Genomic DNA, 17,043 nt, shown 5'->3' with positions numbered 1-17,043 from the left:
GATCTCAGCTTCTGGGTCACCTCCCCTGAGAGGCCTTCCCTGATCACCTTGTCTCTCACCCCGGTTTCACTCCGCATGTTTCACCAGTAGCTGACCTTTGTTTAATTGTCTGTTTCTCCACTAAGAAGTAAGTCCAGGAAAACAATGACCTTGTTTTCTACTTGGTTCACCGGCATCTGGAACAGGGCCAGAATAGGTACCCAGAGAAAATTTATTGTGTGAAGAAATGTCAATTCCCTCCACCCCAAGCCTCAGTTTCCCCATCTACTAAACAGGGATAATAACATGATAATATCTTCCTCACAGAGTTAAGATTAAATGAGAAGGACTTGCCTAGAGGTCCAGTGGTTAAGAATCCGCCTGCCAATGCAAGGGACACAGGTTTGATCCCTCGTCTGGGAAGATTCTACACACCTCAGAGCAACTAAGCCTGTGCCCCACAACTACTCAGCCTGTGCTCTGGAGGTCAAAGGTCACCAAACTGGGCCACATAAAACAATTACTGAAGCCTGAATGGCTAGAGCCCGTGCTCTGCAACAAGAGAAGCCCCTGCAGTGAGAAGCTTGTGCACTGCAAATTGAGAGTAGCCCCCACCCCCTATTGCTGCAACTAGAGAAAGCCCGAGCGCAGCAGTGAAGACCCAGCACAAACAAAAATAAAATAAATTAAAAAAAAGATCAAATGAGAAATACACGTAAGGCTCAGGCACAGTGCCTGGCACTTGCTCACAAGTGGCTAATAATCCCATTACAAAGCTCAGCAGTGGCCACAGGACTGGAAAAGGTCAGTTTTCATCCCAATCCCAAAGAAAGGCAATGCCAAAGAATGCTCAAACTACCGTACAATTGCACTCATCTCACACGCTAGTAAAGTAATGCTCAAAATTCTCCAAGCCAGGCTTCAGCAATATGTGAACTGTGAACTTCCACATGTTCAAGCTGGTTTTAGAAAAGGCAGAGGAACCAGAGATCAAATTGCCAACATCTGCTGGATCATCGAAAAAGCAAGAGAGTTCCAGAAAAACATCTATTTCTGCTTTATTGACTATGCCAAAGCCTTTGACTGTGTGGATCACAATCAACTGTGGAAAATTCTGAAAGAGATGGGAATACCAGACCACCTGACCTGCCTCTTGAGAAATTTGTATGCAGGTCAGGAAGCAACAGTTAGAACTGGACATGGAACAACAGACTGGTTCCAAATAGGAAAAAGAGTACGTCAAGGCTGTATATTTAACTTAAATGCAGAGCACATTTAACTTAAATGCAGAGTACATCATGAAAACGCTGGGCTGGAAGGAGCACAAGCTGGAATCAAGATTGCTGGGAGAAATATCAATAACCTCAGATATGCAGATGACACCACCCTTATGGCAGAAAGTGAAGAGGAACTAAAGAGCCTCTTGATGAAAGTGAAAGAGGAGAGTGAAAAAGTTGGCTTAAAGCTCAACATTCAGAACACGAAGATCATGGCATCTGGTCCTATCACTTCATGGCAAACAGATGGGGAAACAGTAGAAACAGTGTCAGACTTTATTTTTTGGGGCTCCAAAATCACTGCAGATGGTGACTGCAGCCATGAAATGAAAAGATGCTTACTCCTTGGAAGGAAAGCTATGACCAACCTAGATAGCATATTCAAAAGCAGAGATATTACTTTGCCAACAAAGGTCCGTCTAGTCAAGGCTATGGTTTTTCCAGTTGTCATGTATGGATGTGAGAGCTGGACTGTGAAGAAAGCTAAGCGCCCAAGAATTGATGCTTTTGAACTGTGGTGTTGGAGAAGACTCTTGAGAGTCCCTTGGACTGCAAGGAGATCCAACCAGTCCATCCTAAAGGAGATCAGTCCTGGGTGTTCATTGGAAGGACTGATGCTGAAGCTGAAATTCCAATACTTTGGCCACCTGATGTGAAGAGTTGACTCACTGGAAAAGATCTGATGCTGGGAGGGATTGGGGGCAGGAGGAGAAGGGGACGACAGAGGATGAGATGGCTGGATGGCATCACTGACTCGATGGACATGAGTTTGGGTGGACTCTGGGAGTTGGTGATGGACAGGAGGCCTGGCGTGCTGCGATTCATGGGGTCACAAAGAGTCGGACACGACTGAGCGACTGAACTGAACTGACTGATTATCAATACCATAATGGAATCCCTGGCAGAAATGGGGAGAGCCAGTGGGACTCCCACTGCTCCCCAATTGAGCTCCAAGCAGTGGGCTAACTGGCCCGGGCCCAGTACTGATCATGGCCGAAGTCCTCAACACCCAGCAGCAGAGGGCAGGCAAATCCAGGGATGACAAGCAGAGGCGAGCATGCTTCAATTCAACTGTAAGTTTATTAGAAAGGCCATGGACAGATGAACCCTGAGTTACCAGCTGAGGAAGAAATGAAAAAAGCTCCTGCCCCTCTTGGCCCGCCCCACAGGCCTCTCGTGAACTCTGTCCTGTGGCGGACTCCAACAGAAGTCAGCCAGAAAGTGCTTTCTCGATGCTCCTTCAGGGACTGCTCGACCTGTCTGCAGGGGACCCAGGGGTGGATGCTGGTGCCTGGAGCTGGGAGCCACAGGGCCTTTGTCCTCTCCTCTAGCAGAAAGTGGTTCCAGACCTCCCCACTGCAGCACAACAGAACAGAAAAGGAGCCAACCGGGATACAGCAAGTTCTGCGAAACAGCCAAAGGCTCTGGGAGGGGACGCCGGACTGCCTCGGAGGGGTGCTGATGGCTATAGACAGCCAATTGTGGGGGTCCCTGGGGGAATCCTGAAGCTGCTCTAAGGGGTCTCAGCCACAGAGCGCCCTTGCGTGACTCAGCGCCCTCCTGGGGCTCCACTGGCTACTTCTGTTCCCAGAAAGGCAAATGGATCTTGTAGAAATCCATGGTGGTTGATGCCATTTTGTCCTTAAAAATAGATAAAGAGTTTGTACAGTGAATCGATTTCAACCAGCAGAGCCTGAGCCGAGAACAGTCCGTCCTGGGGAAGGAGAAGGCACTTCTCACACCCTCCCTGGGGTGATCTGGGCTGGCTGCTTCTTGGGCCCCTCAGGGCTCCACTCCCTCTGGCCCTGGGATTCAGGCCTGCTTCTTCTGGGAAGCACGCTGCCTCCATCCAGCTAGCACCGCCCTGCGGCCTGGATGCTCGGGCCCCTCACAGGGTGGTGGACGGCAGCTTCCTCACCCGCCGCTGGGCCAGGATAGATGACTCGATGGGCTTCAGCTGAGGGGTGGGCTTGGAGCTGTTGAGTGCTGAGTAGGTAGCTGCCATGGCTCCCTGGGAGACAAGGGGAACTCAGTTCACAAGGGTGGGAGGTACATGTGCTCCAAGGCCAAGCCAGCCCCTCCCAGGTTCTACAGCCCACCCGGTCCCCTGTTAATCCTGCCTTGGTCGTTCTTCATGGTCATCAGTCCTGCCTCCTCCCTCAGACTTCAGAGGGCAGGAGCTGTGCCCACCCCCAAAGACTGGGGGCCATGAGTGCAGTGTCAACACCCCGGCCTGTCAGACGGGGGCTCCCTGGGGAGAGACACACGTGGCATCTCCTGGCTCTACCACCCTGAGTCCTTGCCCACGGAACCCTGGCTTGGGCCCCTGCGGCCTGGCGGCCTAGGTTGGTGGTACCTTCACAAGCTGCAGGTCCTGATGTGACAGCTGGCTCTGCGGAAGCTTGTCTTTCTGGGTGATCCACGGGTGCTGCAGGACCTGCTTGGCTGTGAGGCGCTGGTGGGGGTCCACGTGCAGCATCTTGGACACCAGGTCCTGGGGGACAGCAGGCAAGGGGTTGGTGGGAGAGGCTAGCAGAGGAGCAGAGTGCTGGGCCTGGCTGATGGGGAATGGCTAAGGCAGCCGTTTCCTGCAATGTCCTGCCTGGACCCTTGCATTAGCCCCTGCAATCCATTCTCCACGCTGCTCCAGGGCCTGCTTGAGTGGCACATGCCCTTTTTGGGGATTTCTTCCTGGAAGGCCCTTTCTTTCCTCTTTCACCGTCTAGAAGCCACGTAGGAAGGTGGGAAGAACCGAAGGCTGGGCTGGGAAGGATCAAAACCTGACTCTGTTGCTGCTCATCGACTGCATATCCGGGGCAAGTTACTTTGACTCTCTGAGCCTCAGCTTCCCCTCCGAGAAATAGGATAGCAAAAGTACCCAAATCATAAGGTCAATCGGAGAAGGCAATGGCACCCCACTCCAGTACTCTGACCCGAAAAATCCCATGGATGGAGGAGCCTGGTGGCCTGCAGTCCGTGGGGTCGTGAAGAGTTGGACAAGACTGAGCGACTTCACTTTCACTTTTCACTTTCATGCATTGGAGAAGGAAATGGCAACCCACTCCAGTATTCTTGCCTGGAGAATCCCAGGGACGGGGGAGCCTGGTGAGCTGCTGTCTATGGGGTTGCACAGAGTCGGACACAACTGAAGCAACTTAGCAGCAGCAGCAGCAGCAGCATAAGGTCAATGCGAGGGGGTACTGTTCACTAAGGACTCAACCCAGCATCTGACACAGAGGTTCCCACCACTGGGACCTGTTGTTTAGTACTGAAAGCACAAATGTTCCCTCCTCTGAGAAGGCCTGTCTGCCTGTTGGCCCGTAGCTCTGCCTGGGTCTCCACTGCCTATACCTCTGACCAGGAGGACCTGCCTCTCTGTCCCCTTGTGTGCAAGCCTGTCTGACCCCTCACACTAAGTCCCCACGAGGTAGGGGCCGTGACGATGCAGCCCTCTGTCCTGCTTCAGGGCCCAGAACACAGGAAGGGCCAGTGAACGATCACCAAGTTGTTCAAACAATACACAAGATAGAGGGCGGGGGAGGGGACAGCAGTCTGCCTGGGAATCTTCCACTTGGAGAAATACAGCAACAGAGGTTTGTGGGATGTTCCACTTGGAGAAATGAGGCTGCCAGTCACCTGTCCATGAAATGCCGAAAAGCCCTGGGATGGGACCCTGCCTCCCCAGCCTTGAGTGAGCAGGGTCCAGGCCTTACAGACTCACCTTGGCTGTGTCTGAAACTGTGTTCCAGTTTCCCCCACTGAGAGTAAACTTGCCACTGCCAATCCGGGTCAGGATTTCCTCTGGTGTGTCACTGGGTCCATTGGCAAATGGAGTGTATCTGGAGGAAAGTCCACCCGGTGTGGGTATAGCCTCTGGCCTCCATCCGGGCGGCTGGGGTGGCGAGGGGGCACTGTGTCTCCCCCTTCGGAGTGGGTGCCCCCAAAGGTGGCACTTTCTCCCCAAGGTGGAGCTCCCAAAGGCAGCACCACGCCCCTGTCTCCAGCCCTTCCTGAAGCAGGGATGAGTCTTTCCCATCAGACAAGCACCACCCCAGCCTGTACACTAGGGCTGGAGGAAGGGGCAGGGGGCAGACGGGGTGCAGGCCAGAGGGGCACTCACCCCGCCAGCATGGTGTACAGCAGAATGCCCAGGCTCCAAATGTCGCAGCCTTCATCATAGCCCTGGCGCTTCAGGACCTGGCAGGAAGGTGGGCAGGGGAGAGTGGTCGGGCTGAGGGGCATATGCCTGCCTGCTACTCCCCAAAACGCAGGACAAGGGTCCCAGGCGTGGGCTGATCCTGCCTTGGTCCCTGGACCAAGGCCACACAGACCGGAGTCCTGGACAGCGTGGGGCCTCTGGAAGGGACACAAGGCCCCCGTGCCAGCCCCCCTCACTCTCGTAGCCGAGGAGGCCGGGCCACTCACCTCAGGTGCCACGAAGTTGGCGGTGTAGCAAGGTGTCATGAGGAGCCCGTTCTCAGCCCGCAGCTGCTTGGCAAAGCCAAAGTCACAGATGCGCAGGCACTCGGGGTTCCCAGACTCGTCCACGTACAGGATGTTGCTGGGCTTGAGGTCCCTGTGCACGACCTGGGGGCAGAGGGTCCGGGTCAGTTCTCCATGTGGGCAGGCTGCCGGGGGCCCAGGTCCACTGCCAGGGCTGGGAGAGTCAGAAGATGGGCCCAGAGAGGGGGCAGAAGGACCCAGAATCTGAAAGGGGGGAAGGGGCTGCCAAGGGGCCTTGCTGCTGGCATTATCAACCTGAACCCTCTCGGTCAATGTCTGTGTGCGTGGACGTGCTCAGTTGTGTCCGACTTTGCAACCCCATGGACTGTAGCCCGTCAGGTTCCTCTGTCCATGGAATTTTCCAGGCAAGAATCCTGGAGTGGGTTGCCATTTCCTACCCAAGGGGGTCTTTTTGACTCAGAGATCAAACCCAGGTCTCTTGTGCCTCCTGCGTTGCCAGGCGGGTTCTTTACCACTGAGCCACTTGGCAGCTCTAACTTCACCGTCCACAGTGAACTCCTCAAATCTGCGTGCCACACGTGTGTGTATATACATGCGTGCTAAGTCACTCCAGTCGCGTGACTCTTTGAGTCTCGTGACTCTTTGAGAACCCATGGACTGTAGCCCACCAGACTCCTCTGTCCATTGGATTCTCTAGGCATGAATACTGGAGTGGGTGCCATGCCGTCCTCCAAGGGATCTTCCCAACTCAGGGATCAAACAAACCCATGTCTCCTTATGTCTCCTGCATTGGCAGGCGGGGTCTTTACCACTAGCACCACCTGGGAAGGGGGGACCACACATGTGACCTAATGGCAACTCCACTCTTCCCACTGCATGGGTCAAAATCCTAAAGAGTCATTCTTAATTCCTCTTTTTTTTTCATATTCCTCAATCAATCCATCACCAAACACAGCTGGCTCTACCATTAAAATATATCCAGGGACTTCCCTGGATAGTGGTCCAGTGGTTAAGACTTTGTGCTCCCAATGCAGCAGGCCAGGTTTGATCCCTGGTCAGGGAACAAGATCCCACGCACCATAGCTAAAGATCTGGAGTGCCGCAACTAAGACCTGGTACAGTCAAATAAATAAATGTTTTTTAAAAAATGTCCAGAGCCCAGGCACTTCTCAGCCCCTCTACTGGCAGCATGCGGATCCCAGCCATTATCATTCCTCCCCTGGATTACGGCAACAACCTCCTAACCGGTCTCCCTGCTTCTGTCTCATTTCCTATGGCCTGTTCTAAACAGAGCAGCCAGAGTGATCCTGTTAAATGTAAGTCAGATCATGTCACCTCCAAGGGTTCCCCTCTTAGGAAGAAAAGTCTTTACGATGGCCTGGTGGCTCACCTCCTCTCTCCCCGACTGCCCACCATATCGCTGGCACTCTGGTCCTCTAGCACTCCTTTCCTTGCTCAGCTGGCTTTGGCCACGCCAGCCTCTTTGCTCTTCCCTCAGCGTGCTAAGCACACTCCTGCCCCAGGGCCTTTGCATGTGCTGTTCCCTTTTTCTGGAATACTCTCCTCTTAGGAATCTGCCTGGCTCATTCTCTTATTTCTTTCAAGTTTCGGCTGAAATGCCACCTTACCAATAAGGGCTTCCCTGGACTACTCCATATAAAATATAAAATGCCACCTGGTCCATTCCATACAAAATAGCAACCACAGAGCAGTACTCCTTAGTCTCCTCACCCTGCTTTAGCTTTACCCACAGCATTTACCACTGCTGGAGATTTACTTCATCGTCTTCAGAACCCACCCACTGGAATGTAAGCTCCATGAGTGTTTTGCTCACTGCTGCATCCCAGCATTAAGAACAGTTCCCAGCACACAGTAGGTACTCAATAAATACCTGCTGGAGAAATGGACAAACGACACTGCTGAGGCCTTAAGCACGTGACTCTCCCCTGGCCCCACGTGCTCGTGTGTAACCGGAGGAGGCTGACGCATTCCACTTGCTTTCCATCCACAGCCTCTCCCTCTGCATGGTTCCATTCAGAGTCACTAACTCTCACCTAATTATTGACAACTCTCAGATCTCCGACATTAACCCAGAACTTTCCTGAGTCCAGGATCACACAGCTGCTGACCAGATGGCAACCACTGAATGTCCCCTAGCCCCTCAAGCCCAATAATCCCAGACTAAACTCATTTTCACCTTCCTTCTCCCATGAGCTCACGTACCTCCCTGAGAGCTGTGAAAAACCTTCATTGGCTCCCTACTACTTCGGGATAAAGCCTGAAGTCCCCATCCTGGTGTGGAGAGCCAAGCTGTCCTTTCTAGCCTCACTGTCCACCACATCCCTCCAGTGCCTGGAGCCCAGGTCAGAGAGGGGTCCTTCAACCACGAACAGCCATCTCTCTCTGTGGAATGCCTGCTCACCCCCAGGACCCAGCACAGGGACTCGCACACAGCAAGCGCTACGTGAACTCTGTGCCATGAATGAATGAATCACACCTCCGAAACACAAGAGACCTTGCACGTTAGATCGGCTGAATCTCACCGGTTAGTTGGCTTTATGAGAGAATTCCTGCATGGTCCCTGTGGAGCCAGGCCAACAGGCTCCAGAGGCAGCTGCTGCTCACTCCAGCTGACAATCACTACGTACCACCTCGGGCCCAGGTTTCAAAAGCAGCCAAATTACCAAACCAAGAAAATACCTGCATTGCGCAGGCCAAACACAGCCACTGAGTCAGTCTGTGGCTCCAGTGGAGTTGTGATTTCAGTCAGGAGGCAGACGGGCTGCAGTGTGAATCCTGGCTCTACCAGCAGCAGCTGTGTGACCATGATGTGTCACTCAACCTCGCCAGCCTTTGGTTTTCTCACCTGTAAAACGGGGCTGATAAGAGTGCTCGGCCCCCAGCGTTACAGGAAGGCGCATACGAGTTATGTACCAGGAGTATGCAGCACAGGGCCTGGAAAATGACAGCTGCTGCCATAGTAACCCCAGCACTTCCTGGGTGAACCCACCATCATGCTGGATATCAAGATACAGCGAGTGCTTGTTAAGAAGCCCTTAAAAATTAGAGGACAAGAAGGGCAAGAAAATGAGGCCACAGATGTTGTCCAAAGCAGCAGCCAATCGTATGCAAGGAAGAAGCACGGACCTAAAGCCAGTTTAGCTATGAGACTTTTACTTAAGGTCCCAGAGCCTCAGTTTCCTCACCTATAAAATGGATGACCTAATACTCACACCTTCTTCATAGATTTGTTCAAACAGCTAAGTGAGTAGATGTGTAAAGTACTTAGAAGCTGTCCGGCCTGTGGAAAGTGCTCGGAGATGCCAGTGGCAGCAAAGTGCCCTGTCATCGCCAGCATCATCAGAAGATGCATTAGGGCACCTGTGACCAGCCACACACACAGATAAAGGCTGAAGTTCTTCTACATAAGTCGTCCGGTTAAACAGAGAAGTCAAAGTGCGAAGCACGACTGAGTTCTCAGACAGGCTGTTCTCGGCACCCTGGGGCCCTGAGGGAAGCTAGAGACTTGAAAGGGCTCCACATATTAAACAAAGAACTCTTGCAAAATAAGATGAAAAAAAGCAGACAACCCAATTTCATTTAATGGACGAAAGACTTCAACCGACTTTCCATAAAAGAGGCTGTCCAAATGGCAATAAACCACTGAAGAGGTGCTCAACTTCATCAGTCATCCGGAAAACCGAAGTTAAAAGCACTATGGGATACCACTCCTCATCTCTTAGAGTGGCTATAATTAAAAAGATGGAAAATGCCAAGTGTTGGCAAGTAACAGAACTCTCACACACTTCTGGAGAGGATAAATATGTAAAACAACTTCGGAAACCCGCCAACATCTACTAAAGATGAGCATATCCTGCACTATGACCCAGCAGTCGCACTGCCGTGTTCACACCCAGGTTATAGTGGACGACTGTTCACGAGAGACAAGTGCAAGAAGGTCACGGCAGCGTTACTTGTCATAGTCAAAAACTGGTAACAGAGACTTTCCTGGTGGTCCGCTGGCTAAGACTCCAAGCTCCCAATGCAGAGGGCTCTGAACACAGTTCAGTCTCTTGTCAGGGAACTAGATCACACGAGCCAAAACTAAAGAGCCCGCCTCCTGCAACCAAGACCCAGAGCAGACAAAAGAGAAGAATCCTGAATATCATCCAAACCTTACTTTACCAGCTTTGTGAAGCAATATGCTGAAGGGACCAGCATCACTACCAACCCCTTTGTTCTTGAATACCTTCTTTAAAAAATTAAATAAGTAAACTACTAACAATCCATGTCCATTAACAGTAGAAAGGATAGTTAAACTGTATTCACACAGTAGACATCACAGAGCAATGAGACTGAGGGAACTGAAGCCACACAGCATCACCGGTGACTCTCAGAGAGAGTGCTGAGTGGCTGAAGTCAGATATGAAAGAGCACATGGATGTCAAATTAGAAGTCAGCTTAGAATGGTTATCCTTGAGGAGGGAGAGTGGAAGGGGCTCGAGGGGGTTGGGGGGAACTAGAAATCCTTCAGCTCCCACTCTAGAAAGCCCTTCCCTGAGGAGTTCCCTGGTGGTCCAGTGGTTAGGACTCCCAGTTTTCATTGCCGAGGGTGTGGGTTCAATTCCTGGTCGGGGAACTAAGCTGAGAGGCACAGCCCTGTCTGCTCTGGGTGCTGGTTACATGGGTGTATTCACTTTTTGAAGACTTATTGAATTGTGCATGATGACCTGTTCATGTGATATTTCAATATGAAGATAACATTAAAACAAATAGGAGGGTCCAGAACTGGTCACTCCCTTCTCATTCCTCAGCTGTTATGAGATTTCCGGCTTCTGGACCACAGATGCTGCCGAAGTGTAAACAGCTCGAGAATCTCCCTCCAAACACCTCTGTGAGGGCTTCCAATTTCCTCCTCATCTTCCCCTAGTATTTGGAAAGGGCCAGAAACTTTAGAGGCAGCTGGTAAAGAATCTGCCTGCAACACGGGAGACCTGGGTTTGATTCCTAGGTTGGGAAGATCCCCTGGAGAAGGGAAAGGCTACCCACTCCAGTATTCTGGCCTGGAGAAACTTTAGGGCCCATAGGTTCCAAAATCCCAAAGATGTCCTTTGGGAAAGAAATAATATTCTCCCATGACACCTCTACAGAGTGAACGTCTGCACTTGGAGCTCACCTACCCCTCATAGAGAGGCTCACTACTTTTGGAAGCAGCTCCCACTCTAAAAAGCCCTTCCCTGGTTAATTTCCTGGTGGTCCAGTGGTTAGGACCCTGAGCTTTCACAGCTGAGGGTGCAGGTTCCCTTGTTGAGGGAACGAATGTACTATAAGCTCTGAGGCACAGCAGTCCCTGCTCTGAGCTTTAGGTGGCCTGCTGGAAACTCACCACTTCAGCTCTATCTTCTAAACCTTCTTCGGGTAATGCTAGCTAGTACTCACGTGAGACCAAAACAGGAAAAGGAAGCCTGTGTACTGTCTGACCTGACATATTTCCATATCAGTCTGTTTGTACTGGTCATTTCAAAACACAAAACCACTTCAAACACGACCACGCAGTAACCAAACTAGACCTCTGGTGATAAGGTAAAGTTCTTTTTCACAAAAGAATCCCCCTAATAAGTTAGACAGAATTACACATTGTTATTTTTGCAAATTCTAATGAAATGATTGATTCAGGGAAATGTCACGAAAGGCTGAAACCATTGCATGAAAGGTTGGTGACGATCTCCATGATACACCTCACACCCACCCACCGCCTGACACCCGTTCACCCGTCCCCAGACCCGTTCAGTCATCCCCTGATGACTAACAGGGGCAATGAGACACTGGCTCCTGGACACGACGCTGTGCAAAGGTCACTGCACCTCCCATGGAGTGACTTTTGACTCCTTGCTCCCCAAAAGAAGTTGAAGTGAAATCTAGTTAAGACTTTGGAGCACCTTGCAGTTTACAGGAAACATAGGCAATAGAGAAACAATGAAAATGATGCCACAAGGAGGCAAACACATCCAGAATGCGGGACCGGGACTCCCCTGGTGGTCCAGCGGTTAAGACTGTGTGCTGCCAATATAGGGTTACAGATTCAGTCCCTGGTTGGGGAACTAAAATCCCATATGTTCTGCAGTGAGGCCAAATAAATAAGTAAATAATGTGGGACATTCCACAGAACTGCTCTCTTCAACAAATCAGTGGCATCTGAAAGGGAGGTTTTACTACGGAGGTGATGGATGTACACATTTAATGAAACTCATCAACTTGTACGCTTAAAATCTACTGTAGGCAAATTTTATCTCAGTTTTATAAGAGACTTAAGGGGTATGATAAGTGAATGAAAGGTATGAACCTTGCAGAGCTTGTGAATCCAATAAACAAATTGCAGACATTTTTGACATTCGAGTCAGTTCTAATGAGGTGGATGAATCTGAAGTAAGTCAGAAAAAGAAAAATACAGTATATTAATGCATACATATGGAATTTAGAAAGATGGTAACAGCAATCCTATATGAAAGGCAGCAAAAGAGACTCAGATGTAAAGAACAGACTTTTGGACTCTGGGAGAAGGCAAGGGTGGGATGATTTGAGAGAATAGCACTGAAACATGTATATTACCACATGTAAAATAGATGAGCAGTACAAGTTCAATGCATGAAGCAGGGCACTCAAAGCCAGGGCTCTGAGAACCCAGAGGGATGGGGTGGGGAGGGAGGTGGGAGGGGGATTCAGGATGGGGAGACACATGTGTACCTGTGGCTGATCTTGTCAATGGACAGCAAAAACCACAATATTGTAAAGAAATTAGCCAGTGTTTCCAGCAGCATTTCCTCTTACATCCACTTCCTCTTGTCCTGACAGCTGAACCCGCAGCCAGATTCCTCCCTGAAGCCTTGAAGCTCCCAGTGATCTTGCTGTTTCCTAACTCAAAACCACTCTGCATCTGTAGCGCCCCACCCAAATTTCTCAAACACTCTGGCTCCCTTCTTCCCAGGCTGTGTGACCTCAGGCAAGTGAGCTCACATCTCTGAGCCTCGGCTTCCATAACCATAAAGTGAGGCTAAGACCAGCATCTACCTAATAGAGTTGCTGTGAAAATCAGTTGAGATAACCAAGAAGGAACGCAGCATGATGCCTGCCTAGGTCCTGAATAAACGTTCCTTTTCACAATGTGGCCTCATCCTCCTTTCCTTCCTTACTTCCATCCACCTGCCCACTCACCCAGCTAGGGTCTTCCCTCTGTCTGGCTGGTGGAAGACTGCCACTGTCTGGGCCAGTCATGGTCCATGCACTCTGCTGATGGTAAGACCCTAGGCCGCCCCCTGCCCCAGGCCCACTCGGTGCTCCCTACTCAAGACTTACCCCCTGGGAGTGCAGGTACTCCACGGTCTTGCTGATGGTGTGCAGGACGAAGCTGGCCTCGCGTTCCGAGAAGAACTTCTGCCGCAGGATCTTATCCAGCAGCTCCCCTCCCCGCATCAGCTCTGTCACCAGGTACACGTGCTTGCCGTCATCGTACACCTGCCAGAGACTGCACCGTCAGGCCCCTCCCCTCGACGCCAGGCCTAGGCTCCTCGGTCGCCCGCTCACAGGGCCAGGGAGGCACGACCTGAGCCTTGGGCCTGGCTTCTGCTCTGTGTCTCATCACCCTGGCAGGGCTTTCACCTGGGCCCCTGAGCAGGATGCTGGCTCTGTCCTGAGGGCAAGAATGCTCTCAGAGAATGCCAGCGTCACCCAGGGAGGGCACCTGGTGCAGCCAGACTAGAGGCGCCTCAGTGGACCTCCCATCCGTGAGCAGAGGAGGATCAGAAATCAAAGGAATGGCCACCCCGAGACCCGACTGAGAATCGAGGGCCCGTGTCCCCACCCCACCCTCAAGGACCCCCACTCACATCTTTCAGAGTGATGATGTTGGGGTGCTGCCCGTACCGCAGAAGAATTTCAATCTCTTCCGAGGGGTCTCGCTTGCTCTTGTCGATGACCTGAGGAAAGGGGGTGCACGTGGCGGTGTTGGGGGATCAACTCCAGAGTCCCGACCTGCCACAGAGCCCCACGCTGCAGGGCGTGGAGTCTCAGCCGCACGCATTTCACCCGACCTGCCACAGAGCCCCACGCTGCAGGGCGTGGAGTCTCAGCTGCACACCTTTCACCCGACCTGCCACAGAGCCCCACGCTGCAGGGCGTGGAGTCTCAGCCACATACCTTTCACCCGACCTGCCACAGAGCCCCACGCTGCAGGGCGTGGAGTCTCAGCCGCACGCCTTTCACCTGACCTGCCACAGAGTCCCACGCTGCAGGGCGTGGAGTCTCAGCCGCACACCTTTCACCCGACCTGCCACAGAGCCCCACGCTGCAGGGCGTGGAGTCTCAGCCGCACGCCTTTCACCCATCCACAGAGCTTCCAGCACTATCCCTCCCCGACCAGAGGGCCAGGGCTACATCACCCACCATCTCCACCCCAGCCGAGCATCCTTGGCCTGGACAAGGTCATGAGGCTCACCTTGACAGCATACTCCATGTTGGTGGCTTTGTGGACACAGCGCTTGCACTCAGAGTAGGAGCCCACACCAATCGTCTCTTTTACCACGTAGCCATCGCTAAAAACCAGGTTTTTCCCATGTAATTGCTGCAGAAGACCAAGAGGTGGGACTGATTATGTGCTCTAGAATGTAAAGTCATCTCCCAGAGCCCCAGGCCTTGGGCCCCTGGAGGTGGCACTGGGCAAGAAGGAAGCCTGGTGCGCTGCAGTCATTGGGGTCACAAAGAATCGGACACCACTTAGTGACTGAACAACAATAGGAAGCCTGGGGTAGAAGGCCTCGGGCAAGAACCTGCCCCTCTCCGGGCCTGTTTTCTACACTATATGATGGGCACACTTGCTGGCTCCTGGGCGCCTGGCTGCAGTTTGTGGTCAGTGGGTGCTGCAGGCAGGTAAGGAGCCATAACACACACAGCTGGAGGCTCTGAGAACCCAGGCAGGCCTGCGAGGGGCATGGGAGCCCTGAGCCAGGTCCCAGCTCTCCACTTCCTGTGGCTGTTGGCAGGTTGTTTCCCTTTTCTGGGAGACACAGCCCACCTTGTGGGATGTCTCGAGGCTCTAAGACATTAACTGTATCAAATGCTTTGTGATGCTGAGTGTAGCAGGAGCCCTTTTCACCAGGTGACCACACAGCCCACACGGCCCTGCTTCACATCTGCTGTCCTCACATCCAGTCTGGTTTAACACTTGTCTGGGACCAAGATATCCCAGTTGGATAATAAATCACATAAGTCACCCTAACTTTACGCATAACTTTGTGTTATGTAACTCACATAATCCTTGAAACAACCCTCGGGGAAAGGTTCTATCCTCACCCCCATTTACAGATGAGGAAACTGAGGCACGAGGAAGTGTCCCCTCCACAATCCCTGACCTTGGAAGCTCTGACCCAGGCAGTGAGCTCCAAAGTCTCCATTCTTGCCTCTCAACTCTAAATTTCCCATGGAGTTCGGAGAGTAGGCAAGTGGGAGACAGTGGGAAGAGATCCAAGTGCCCGCCCAACCTGTCAGGGCCAGCCACCACCCAGCGCCACCAACCTGGGTGTGCCCCGGCCCTCCAACATTCTGGCTCTGTGTCAAGAAACTCATAACCTGGAGAAGGGAAGGGCTACCTACTCCAGCATTCTTGCCTGGAAGTGTCCATGGACAGAGCAGCCTGGCAGGCTACAGTCCATGGGGTCTCAGAGAGTCAGACAAGACTAAGCAACTGAACACACACGCACACGAGACTTATTAGGACCAAGCGTGTGTGAAAGGAAAGCAGATGGTGATTCTTGAAAAATTCAAATTTCAGAATATTTTTAAAATAAAGTTTCAAGGTACTAAAAAAAAAAAAAAGAAACTCATAAGCACGCTGCCTTCCCTGTTTTACAAGTGGGGAAACTGAGGCTCAAGGAGGTTGCGGCGCAGTGGGCTCCCCGGTGGCAGCAGGGTCTGAACCCAAGTCTGTCCGCGTTCAGTGCCTGTGTTCTCAGCTCTTCCACCTCGCGGCTTCCAAGAAGAAAGGGACAGCTGAGAAGTTTCTCCCGCCCCTCACCTGTACCACCGCGTGCAGGGGCGCCTGTGTGGCCCGAGGCTTGCCGTCGTCCTCCATTAGGCCGGTGGCCACGAAACTGAAGCCGCGGAACAGCTGATGGGCACCGGCACTGGGGGGGATTCCTGGGGAGTCTGCAGAGGCAGGAGGGGGGTGTGAACCAGAGGAGGCACCCTTGACCCGAGGTAGCCCAGAAAGCTGGCCGGGACGGGAGCCTGGGCAGGACCTCTCATCTCTGGTTTTAGCCCGCCTGCCCATGTGTGTTCAGACCAGTCCAGCCCTGTCATGCAAGAAACAGCAAAAACCCTCACATCCACCACCCGCCCAGGCCAGGTCACTTTATCCCTTCCTGGAGGCCTCCTTGTGTCTGGTCTGCCCCTTTAGGTCCATCTTCTCTGCAGCAGCCAGATGGAGGGTTCCGATCACAAGTCTGTGCCCTGTTTGTACCCTTTCTCTGCCCTTGGGATAGCCCAGGCAATGAGATGCTTGTGATCTTAGCCTCCTTTCGCCCCACTCCACAGCTCAGCCACGCCCAGCTTCTCAGATCCTTAGAGGAGACTCTAAGCCATTGTACATGCTGTTCCTGCTAACTAGACAACCATTCCTTGTCCATCCTTTGAGGCTCAGTTCACACACTGTCCTCTGAGAAACCTGGCCTCACACTGCTCCTCCAGCCCGTTGCCCCTGCTAAGCTGCACTTGCCGAGCTGCCCAGAGCTGACTTTGTGTCTCTCCCACTGCAGCCTGAGCCATATGAAGGCAGGGCCTGGGTCTGTCCTGTGCACCGTCAGTCCCCGCATGGCTGGCACACTAACGGACCTGGTACATACTTGTCAGATAAATAAAGATGCGACGGGCTGCTCGGGGAAGTGACAAGTTCCCCGACATCAGAGACGTACAAGCACCCCTCTGCTAAAACCTGTCCCTCTAGGAGGCCTTTCAGAACACTCCTCCCCAGTATGCGGCCAAAACATTAGGATTTACCAAGTTCCCTCTCAGAAGCCCCCTCCTTGGCTTCTATCTGTAATCCCATGGACTGAGTGGGTCTGTGGCTAAGTCCGTGTTCCAGATGCGTCACCGAAGCCCAGTTGTCAGAGCAGCCAAAGCCGATTCCCACGCTAGCCCCTGACCTCTGGGCACCGTCACCCCTGCTCTGCCAGACCGTGCACCTCGCGCATTTGCCAGGTCAGATTCTTCACCCCTGACGTGAGTGGGAGCCTGATGTGTCTGGTCTTTCCAGTGGGCTGAAGGTGCCCGGGGC

At 52.5% G+C, this 17,043-nt stretch overlaps 1 protein-coding gene and 1 long non-coding RNA gene across 8 annotated transcripts in view; one reads left to right on the top strand and one right to left on the bottom strand.

Annotated features, from left to right (window-relative positions):
• Positions 1 to 12,881, top strand: part of LOC147377459 (uncharacterized) — a 54,177-nt gene extending 41,296 nt beyond the window's left edge. For 3 of the 4 annotated variants that reach the window (XR_015138244.1, XR_015138251.1, XR_015138249.1), the window contains one exon: positions 307 to 2,929. This is a non-coding gene — a long non-coding RNA (uncharacterized LOC147377459). Of the gene's footprint in view, positions 1 to 306; positions 2,930 to 12,572 lie in introns of those variants that run through there. The other variant, XR_015138250.1, reaches the window with a different exon arrangement.
• The window catches only part of RPS6KA1 (ribosomal protein S6 kinase A1), a 37,947-nt gene continuing 23,221 nt past the window's right edge, over positions 2,318 to 17,043 (bottom strand). For all 4 annotated transcript variants that reach the window (XM_086329990.1, XM_086329997.1, XM_086330008.1 and 1 more), the window contains 9 exons: positions 15,787 to 15,917; positions 14,212 to 14,337; positions 13,604 to 13,693; positions 13,074 to 13,232; positions 5,682 to 5,843; positions 5,377 to 5,453; positions 4,978 to 5,095; positions 3,613 to 3,750; positions 2,318 to 3,267 (listed from right to left, as the gene is read on the bottom strand). In XM_086329990.1, coding sequence (XP_086186116.1) covers positions 3,145 to 3,267; positions 3,613 to 3,750; positions 4,978 to 5,095; positions 5,377 to 5,453; positions 5,682 to 5,843; positions 13,074 to 13,232; positions 13,604 to 13,693; positions 14,212 to 14,337; positions 15,787 to 15,917 — 1,124 coding nt within the window. In that variant the 3' untranslated portion in view covers positions 2,318 to 3,144. The remainder of the gene's footprint in view (positions 3,268 to 3,612; positions 3,751 to 4,977; positions 5,096 to 5,376; positions 5,454 to 5,681; positions 5,844 to 13,073; positions 13,233 to 13,603; positions 13,694 to 14,211; positions 14,338 to 15,786; positions 15,918 to 17,043) is intronic.

This window comes from Bos grunniens, chromosome 2 (genome assembly GCF_055505025.1).
Source record: "Bos grunniens cultivar Pamir isolate PY7600 chromosome 2, Bosgru_T2T1.0, whole genome shotgun sequence".
Taxonomy (NCBI): Eukaryota; Metazoa; Chordata; class Mammalia; order Artiodactyla; family Bovidae; genus Bos; species Bos grunniens.
Note: the sequence above shows the minus strand (reverse complement) of the source record. Positions and strands in the feature narration are given on the sequence as shown.